Raw genomic sequence first — 9,803 nt, forward strand, 5'->3', positions numbered from 1 at the left:
CTGCTGGGCTCAGGTGATCCTTCCACCTCAGCCTTCCAAGTAGCTGGAACTTCAGGCACGTGCTACCACACCCAGCTAATTTTTTGGTTTATTGTAGAGATGAGGTCTCACTGAGTTGCCCAGGCTGGTCTTCAACCTGCGGGCTCAGGCAATCCTCTCACCTCAGCCTCCCAAAGTGCTGGGATTATAGGCGCAAACCACCTCGCCTGGCCTCTAGTACTTTCGGCTAACGTATTGAGTCCTGACGGTTACCACACTTTCTTCCCCTTGGGCCCCTGCAGACACCACAGTCAGTGTCCATGGGAGATGCTGATTTTCCTGATAGTGTCCTGAGTGCAAGCAAAGAGCAGTTCCTGGCAGGGTGACCTGGCTGAGCTGGAGGTGCTGAGTCCCTGGGGCTCTGGCCTGAGATGGCCTAGTGACCCTTCCCGTCACACATGGCACAGCTGTGAGGGCCAGAACGTGCAGGCGAGACTCTACTGAGGGCTAAGGGACAGAAACGGGAAGCCAGGACGAGAGGGCATGGCCCCCAGGAATGGGCCCACCCTGGACTCCCCCACAGGGGCCCTCTCCTGGCAACCATGGCTCCAGGGGCCACAGGACACTTTACATGAGTGTGTGTGTGTCTCTTCTTTCTGGGAGAGAGGGTCCCACGTGCCGTTCATCAGATTCTCAGAAGTGTCTGTGAACCAAAAAGGTTAAGAGCCACGATCCCTAAGGAATCCTGCCACACCGCCCAGACCAGCTCCCATCCAAACCTCGACCAGGCCGTGCGACCCTGAAACTCAGATGTCTACCACTATCACCTCAGTGTCACTTCTGCATGGTTCCTGGCCCTTGTCAAGGGCAGAGGACCCGTCAGCCTGGCCGCCCCGAGCACACCAGAACTGCCTGTCCTTCACATTCCTGCACTTTGCAACCCCCAACACGCACCCGATTTGTGGGCCTTAGCCCCTACCCAAGGACCAAAGTTCTTGTCCCAGCTCCTGGGGGAGGCCAACCAGGAGGACCCTGGAGATATTGAGACTCCCCCAAGGCTTGACGCAAGAGATAAAGGATGAGCCCTGTCCCTGCCCCAGGGCCTTCCCACCCCCTCATGTCCAAGGCCCTGCTCCCTGCCGGACATTCTGCCCTTCCCAGGTGAGGGACTCCAGGACCGAGGCCACTGTCGGGAGGACCTGTCCCTCCCACCTGGGCAGTTGTTCCTATAGAGAGCCTCTGGGGGCAACGGGAACCCTCTCCCACAGGGCGTCCCCCATATACCTGGTTCCTTGGGCGGGCAGGGATCCTCCTTTGGCCATGAAGTCAGAGAGCCTCTTGTCACCCTAGTCTGCTCCTGGCATGGTGGCCACAGAGACTTCCTTAGGACATTCACCACGAGAGCCCCCACCCATGTGCCATGAACTCCTGTGTCTTGGCTCCCTTGACTTGGGCTCGGGGGCTGTTTCGGTCCCTTGGGGCTCTGCTTTAGAGACTCAGGCCAAGGGCTGCCATGTTGGGAAATTCCCAGAGAAAGCTGGACTCCTTCGCCTCTGACTTCTGGTGGATTCCCAGTCACCATGGACTTGTGATGCTGTAAGCCCTGACTTTGTGTAACCAGTGTTTGGTCAGCCTTCACCTGAAAACCCCAGCAGCCCCCATGAGGCGCTCAGTGAAAGTGAAAGCTGCTTGAACTGCAGTTGCGGCGCCTGTCTTCCACACCGCGTCTGTGAACAAGTGTCCAACGAATGTTCGTTGAGTGCCTGCTCTGTGCGGGCCGGTAGCGGGCTCCAGGGTAGAGAGGGAGGGGAGCACGGTGACTTCCATCTCGGGAACGCTGCAGGCTAAGGCCCAGATGGAGGATGGGAGCCTCCCCTCTTCCCAGACTCCCTCATTGACTACACTGTTGACTGGGCTGACAGCCTCAATATTCATTTCACAGCCTGGTGCCAATCTAGCAATTACGGAGGAGTGCTCCAGGCCGACTTCCCATTGGGTAATTGGCAGCAAGAGGCTCTCCCATGGGTTTGAGACGTGTGTGCGCTGACCACGGGCACCGCCTGGGTTGGGCAGGCATGCCCAAAAAGTAATTAAAGCCTGCTGTTCCCTTTTCTTTCTTTTCTTTTCTTTCTTTTTTTTTGAGTCAGAGTCTCACTCTGTTACCCAGGCTGGAGTGCAGTGGCATGCTCACGGCCACCCCAGCCTCAACCTGCTGGGCTCAGGCCATCCTTCCACTTCAGCCTTCCAAGTAGCTGGAACTACAGTCATGTGCCACCACGCCCAGATAATTTTTTTGATTATTGTAGAGACAAGGTCTCACCATGTTGCCCAAGCCAGTCTCAAACCCATGGGCTTGGGCAAACCCATGGGCTCGGGCAAACCTCTTGCCTCAGCCTCCCAAAGTGCTGGGATTACAGACGTGAACCCCTGTGCCCGGCTCTGCTCCCTTTTCTTCTCTGGGCACTGCCACTTCTAGGGGGGTGGAGAAGACTCTGGTAACAGGGTCTCCCCTTTGTGCCCCAGCTGGAGCATTTCCGAAGTCAAGTCATCAAGGCCACCTACGGATGGGCAAAGCCATTCCCAGACAAGCCTGTCACGGACCAGCAGGTTTGTTTGGCTTTTTCCCGCCTCACGGCTCCTTCCCTGTCTCCTTCTTCTCCCGGGATCCGGATTCCAGACCCTGGGAGCATCTGTTTCTGTTTTTGTTGGTGGCACATATTTTTCACACTGTTGCTACACCATAAAGATTTGTTTTGATTTTATGGGATTTCCTGGCTTTTGAAATACAAGCCAGTTAAACTCCCTTGAAATGTTCCTGTGAAAATCAAATTAAGCCATTCCGGCTCACTCCTGGTCTCCAGACATGAGTGTTCAGCTCTCACAAGCACCATGAAAGGGGACCTCCTTCTGCCGTCAGTGTGTTCCGGCATGTTCCTTCCCGAGAGGAAAGGTGGCCATGGCCATGAGGGCAGACATCTGGTTGTAATGTTGCCTTGTTATCCTTCCAGTTTCTCCTTCCGACCCTCTGTGTCCAAGCACAGATAAGAGACGCCTTGGCCGCCCGCGAGGGCACGGGAGCTCCTGGTCTGTGCATGAGCCCACGGTTTCAGCTTCATGCTGGGAATCGCTGCCACTGTGCAGAAGAATCTGGAACAAACTCATGGCAACAATACAGGCTTTTGGTACCTAAAAATCATCTCTGATCCTGGGACCCCTTCAGAGCCATCACCAACATGTCACGACCGACCTCCTCCCCTCCTCTGCCAGGGCAGGACATAAGTTCGGGCACTTCTGAGCTCCCCTGAATTTTACATTTTGTTTTTCTTTTCCTTCTTCTTTTTCTCACCAGTTGATAGAGAAAATTACCCAGGTCACAGAGGACAACATCAACTTTCAGCAGAAAAGGTGGAACCTGCAAAAGGAGACCCAGCTCAGCAACTCCAGGCAGGAGGAGACCGCCGACAACATTGAGAAACTGAGGACATTGCTGGACAGCTGCCAGGTAGCCCCTGGTTCTGCTGCCCACAAATGGTCCCTTTGTCCCATTTCTGTGCCTCGTTTTTGGGAAGTTGTCCAGTTTTCGTGGAGCAAGTTGGGCAGAAGTGCTTGGCTCTTTTGTCCACCTTTTCTCTCACTGGAGAAACTTGTTAGAGAACAGAAAACAAAGGACTTCAAGAAATGCCTCCTGGGTGAACTTGGTGTGGCCAAAAAAAGATGCCCAGGCACCTTCAAGTACTGACTCTGGGAGACCCTATGTTATTTTCAGAGGAACCAAAGAAATGTGCCTGCTCTTGATTTGCTTTTTTTTCCCCTTTGGCCCAGAGTGAAAGGCTGTTTCCAGTCCGCTACTGTGGTCTCTGGGGAGCAGGGGCCAGAGGGTCTATCCATAGCCCCCGGCCCCAGGCTGGAACACACTTCTCAGAGCAGGCAGCTGCTTCTGCTTTCTCTGGAAATCAGTAGCTACTATTTGGGGAATCGGGGCAAATGTTGGCCTGTCAGCACTCTCTCACATCAGGAAACCGTGCTTTCTGACCAGCTTGTGTGTTGAATTTTGATGAACAAAAGTGGCCACACTTGGCTTTCATTTCAACCAAGTTGATGGCAGTTTGGCTTCACGATTATGTAGACTTAAAAGTGGCTTCACTTTGACCATCAAAGTCCAAATTTGAAGCCAGGCGTGGTGGCTTACACCAATAAATTCCAGCACTTTGGGAGGCTGAGGTGGGAGGACTGCTTGAGCCCAGGAGTTTGAGACCAGCCTAGGCAACATCCTGAGATCTCATCTCTACAAAAAATCAAAAACATTAGCTGGGCATGGTGGCGTGCACCTGTTAGTCCCAGGTACTCAGGAGGCTGAGGTGGAAGAATCGCCTGAGCCCAGGAGGACAAGGCTGCAGTGAGCCGTGATCCTGCCACTGCATTCCAGCCTAGGTGACAGAGTGAGACCCCGACTCAAAAAAAAGTCCAAATTCAAGTGCAAATAAATAAATCAATAAAAATGCCCCCCCAAGGCAAATGGAGCCATCCCAGGGTGGCCAATATGTGGTATATGGTGCTGCCTATGTTGTGGCAGAGTCGAGAACGTTGTCCCCTACAGGTCCCGTCAGGCGCTGTCTCCGGGCACAGGGCCCAGGCCCCTCACGGTCCCCTCTCTTTTCAGGCATGCATGAAAACGTCCTCCTGCAGCGGCGACCTGCGGAGGGAGGTAGACCTGCTTAGGCGCCTGCAGGTGAGCGACCCCGTCTCAGGGCTCCAGGAGGTGGCGCTGGGCATCCTGAGGCTGGCGCTGTCCTGGCTGGAGGAGACGGAGCAGCTGCTTGGGGACCTCGGGATCCACGTTCCCCGCCCTGACACAGGTGACTGCGCCGTTTCCCACCTAGCTGCGGCCACCTTTTCTCTCACTGTGGTGCTGAGTCCCGGCACACGTGCAGGGACCCCTGTCGAGGAAGTCGCCATGGGGACGGGGCCAAGAACTTACTCCCTTCTCCAGACTTCCTTGAGTGACTTTCTGTTAAAAAAAAAAAAAATACGCAGCCGGGCTCGGTGGCTCAGCCTGTAATCCCAGCGCTTTAGGAGGCCGAGGTGAGTGGATTGCCTGAGCCCGCGGGTTCGAGACCCACCCGGGCAACTTGGCGAAACCTCATTTCTACAATAAATCAAAAAAATTAGCCGGGCGTGGTAGTGCGTGCCTGTAGTTCCGGCTACTCGGAAGGCTGAGGCGGAAGGATCGCCGGAGCCCAGCAGGTCAAGGCTGCGGTGGCCGGGAGTGGCCACTGCACTCCAGTCTGGGCTACAGAGTGAGACTCCAACTCAAAAAAAAAAAAAAAAAGCGCAGTGGGACACGACTGCTGAAGGAAAGTGAACTGTAACAGAGACAGAGGGAAAAGTAAATCAAAGTCATGGAAACTCCTGTCTTTCAGTAGTAACGACTGTTACATTTTGTAACTTTCAAGGTGTTTCCCCTGGAAATAACTGCATGATTCTAGACAAGTTACCTACCTCTCCATGCCTCAGTTTCCTCACCTGTAAAATGGGGGTAATAAGAAATCTCCATCTCTGAGGGTTGTTGTGAGGATTCAAATGCATTGAGTTATGTACAGTCCCTGGCACAGAATGGGCATGGTGGAATGTTTACTGATTATTTTTTTAATTTTACCAAAAAAGATTTTTTTTTTTTCATTTTGATCTTAGTGGTACGTCATCAGGAAGCCCCTCCTAGGTCCACAGGCAGATGTCTATCCTCCCAGTTACTGACGGCAGGGAATCTCACTGAGGGAGAGGCGGGGAGTACCATCACTTATTCAGCCAGTCCCCCCCGGGGGGGGGCATGTAGGATGTTTTCGGTTTTCCACACTGAGTCGCCGCCCTGAGATGAACATGATCGCACATGTGACTACTCGTCTTGCCTTGATTTTCCTAGAGGAGGAAGGGCATGAACACTTCTGTTCAATAAAGATTTCCTGCAGCTTACTAGACTCCAGGCCTGAGCAGGGCAGAGACAGAATGGGGTTGGGACAGTGAGGACCCAGGTTGTGGATGGGGGGTGTTCACTGTAAAATCCTTCCAACTTCACTGTATGCTTGGAGTTTTGTACAATAAAATATTGAGGTGAGCCGGGCTCGGTGGCTCAGCCTGTCATCCCGCGCCTTTGGGAGGCTGAGGTGAGTGGATTGCCTGAGCCTGCGGGTTCGAGACCCGCCTGGGCAGCGAGACCTCATCTCTACAATAAATCAAAAAAGCAGCTGGGCGTGGTAGCGCATGCCTGTAATTCCGGCTACTTGGAAGGCTGAGGCGGAAGGATCGCCGGAGCCCAGCAGGTCGAGGCTGCGGTGGCCGGGAGCGGCCACTGCACTCCAGTCTGGGTGACAGAGTGAGACTCCAACTCAAAAAAAAAAAAAAAAAAAATTGAGGTGAAAGCAGGCACCATCCCTCCCCTCACAGATCGTATGGTCCCAGGGGAAGGATGGGGGGCATTCACGGGAGGACCACTCAAACAAACCCACAACTTGAATGGCGACAGTTGCTGCCAAGAAGGGTGGGCTCGACCCGGTCAGGGAGGGCAGGGCATCTGCAAGATGCATAGGAGTCATCTGCCAAAGAGGAGAGGGGAGAGTATTCTGAGCGGCAGGAGCTGCGTGGAGGTGGGGGGAGCCGCGTGGTGGTGGGGGGGCACGTGGTGGGACGCAGAGGTGGGGAGGCGTGGAGAACACAAGGGCTGAAAGAAATGTGTGCGAGGCCGGGCGGGGCAGGCTGGCGAGGGAGGTTCTCAGGGGCCATGCATGTGGGGTTGGCAAGGGCAGGGTGGGAAACTTCATCCTGAGAGCAGTAAGAAACCAAGGGAAGGCGTTAGGCAGGAGCTGACGGACCAGCGTGCATTTTGAGACAGTCATCTGGGTGGCAGGCGACCACACCCTGGAGGATGGTCAGTGCGGAGCCCCAGGAGCCCAGCTAGGGGCTGCTATAAGAGATGACGAGGCCGCACTAGGGTGGGGGGAGAGACACTTTCGGTGTGTAAGAGGTCCACCAACCGGCCTCAGTGGAGGGACTGGGGGTGGTTGGAAGGCAGAGAGGTCTACACGACTCTAGCATGAAGGATAAGTGTTTCCTTTCTCCAGATTCCTAAAATCTAGAGGAAGAAAAGCCAGGTGAGGCCCGGGTTTGAGGGGGAAGATGGGTGTAAGCTGCCTATGGGACATCCAAGGTGAGGTGCCCAAGGGGCAGTTGTTGCCCTGTCTGGAGACAGATGATAATAGTGTGTCCCCAGCACCCAGTGCCACATAAATATTTGTGGGATGAAGGGAAGAAGGGATAGAGGGTGGGTGGGTGGCTAGATGGATGGGTGGATGGGTGGATGGATGGATGGATGGATGGGTGAGTGGATAAGTGGGTGGGTGGATGGTGGATGGCTGGATAGATGAATGAATGATTAAAGCCACAGGTGTGAAAAGCACTGCTTAGAAGGTTGTTTCAGGACTCTGTCTCATGATTTACCTGATTCCAGGTGTGCTCACAACTTACATGCAGGTATTGAGTGAGAAAGGGGGCGCGCACAGGGACACACCTTCATGAGTGCCAACATTCTGAAGCTTATCTCTTCTCCTTGCCAAATCACCCTCCAGAGAGGCTGCTGAATCTGACATTCTTGCAGCCTCATCTGAGAAGAGAGGAGGGATGTTCAACCCTTCTGCTCCAACATCTCCAGCAGGCTGTCTTTGAAGCATCCGGGAGGTGGTGTGAAGTTCTTTTAAAAAAAAAAAAAAAGAAGAAGAAGAAGCAAAAGAAGAATCAAGATCAAGTTTTATGTAGGAGAGCTTCCCTCATCACGTGGCATAGAGTGTCACTGTTCTTGTCATTGTGGCAGAGTCGTGAGCTCACTTGAAGTTCGGCGAAACACGAATTAGAGTTCTAGTTGTTCTTCAAGACCAGAACTCAAAAACAGATCATGATCTCCATCCTGGCAATAGTAGGGCCAAGCTGTGTCTGCATCGACCCCTCCCCATTCCCAGACCATTGTGGCCACTGTATCCTATGTCTGTAAAGCTAGACATGTGATACCTTAAGGAAATGTGTGTTGTTGCTGAGTGTGCAGTGGCTAACACTTACAATTCCAGCTACTTGGAAGGTGAGGCAGGAGGATCACTTGAGGTCGGGTGTTTGAGACCAACCTGGGCAATATAGCGAGACCCTGTCTCCAAAAAATATAAATAAATAATACATTAACCAGGTATTGTGGTGCGTGCCTATAGTCCCAGCTACTCGGGAGGCTGAAGCGGGAGGATTACTTGAGTCCAGAAGTTAAAGGCTGCAGTGAACCATGGTTACGCCACTGCACTCCTGCCTAGGTGAAAGAGTGAGATCCTGTCTCAAACAACAAAAATAATGTGGGCTGTAAAGTTACACAGGCAAGCAGCTCCCGAAAGACTGAGAAACTAGTTTTAGGAGCACTTCTCAGACCTGCCATCTTTTCTCCTGACTTCGTAGAGTCATGAGATTTGAGCAGCATCAGACAGGTCTCTGCAGACTCCCTCTGTGTTCACATGCACTGTGGGTCTTCAAGAAGGGGATGAAATACACAGTGTTTCCAGAATACCTTAGCCCTGAGCACTTGGTTGGGCTGAAGCCCAAGGGGCCCTTTCTGGGCCTCCTCCTCAGAGTCATGACAATGGGCCCCATGTCCCAGCTGCCAGGGGCCAAGCTCTGACTCAGTCCAAGTTCCTCTGGCCCCAAACTCCCTGCTTTTGACCACCATTGCGCTGCCTGTCTTTTTGTCCTAAGACAGAAAACAGATAACCAGCTAGGTCTGTAAATCCTGAAACCAATCCCCCAGGACGTCAAGGCTGTGTAGAAAGGGGAAGACTTGAAGGTTGTCAGGAGAGTCTCACGGCCCACAGGTGAAGCCTTCAGGACTCTGTGTGTGCCCACCAGTCGCCTGATGGCAGGAGTCATTGTGTAGTTCCCTGAGAAGACAGGAAGCATCCAAAGGGACCTTGAAAGTTGGCTGCAGCCTCCGCCCACCTGGCGTCTCTGTTCTTTGATAAGAGAAAGAAAGGACTTTCTACTTTTTTCTCTACAAGTTCTTTGTGTCTACTTCTGCAAGACTTTGTTACAAATAAAAGGCTTTCCTGTATGTGTGGAAAATCGCTCTTTCTCAAATCTCCAAGATACACACTATCTTTAAGTGAAAAGAAAGTACATGGCAGCTTGGTATGCACACTGTGCTCCCATGTCTGTTTTTTTTAAATGTCAATATCTGACCAAAAGAGAAATCTGGAGACAAAGACATCAAACCATTGAGTATTATCCCTGCAGGATAGGATTGCGTGGGACCTTGACTTTCATACCATCATTCAACAACTGTTTCTTGAGGTCCTACTGTGTGCCAGCCACAGCACGGAACACTGAAGAACACTCCCCACATCATGGATTTCTGTGATGTTTGCATTTGTGTAATGAGCACAAAGAACGTTTGTAACCAGAAATATAATAAAGACTTGCTCCTAAACCGGTGCGGTTGCTCACGCCTATAATCCCAGCACTTTAGGAGGCACAAGAGGACTGCCTGAGCCCAGGGATTCGGGACTGAGCCTGGGCAACATGGCGAGACCTCGTCTCTACAATAAAAAAGAATCAGCCAGATGTGGTGGCGTGTGCCTGGGGTTCCAGATACTTGGAAGGTTGAAGCGGAAGGATCACCTGAGCCCAGCAGGTCGAGGCTATAGTGGCTGTACTCCAACCTGGTGACAGTGAGACTCTGACTCAAAAAAAAACCCAAAAAAAAAAAGACTTGCTCTTTCTCCCAAAGATCCCATTACAATTCCGTTTCA

General features: G+C 52.6%; 1 protein-coding gene across 1 annotated transcript in view; it reads left to right on the forward strand.

The window, feature by feature from the left end:
- Window positions 1–9,803, forward strand: part of LOC103267973 (forkhead-associated domain-containing protein 1-like) — a gene marked incomplete at its 3' end in the record, with an annotated part of 83,596 nt that overhangs the window by 70,158 nt on the left and 3,635 nt on the right. Inside the window, exons 12-14 of the mRNA XM_021716262.1 lie at window positions 2,503–2,586; window positions 3,329–3,481; window positions 4,640–4,835. Coding sequence (XP_021571937.1) covers window positions 2,503–2,586; window positions 3,329–3,481; window positions 4,640–4,835 — 433 coding nt within the window. The remainder of the gene's footprint in view (window positions 1–2,502; window positions 2,587–3,328; window positions 3,482–4,639; window positions 4,836–9,803) is intronic.

Source organism: Carlito syrichta, unplaced genomic scaffold (genome assembly GCF_000164805.1).
Source record: "Carlito syrichta isolate Samal-C Ts95f unplaced genomic scaffold, Tarsius_syrichta-2.0.1 Scaffold308650, whole genome shotgun sequence".
Classification (NCBI taxonomy): domain Eukaryota; kingdom Metazoa; phylum Chordata; class Mammalia; order Primates; family Tarsiidae; genus Carlito; species Carlito syrichta.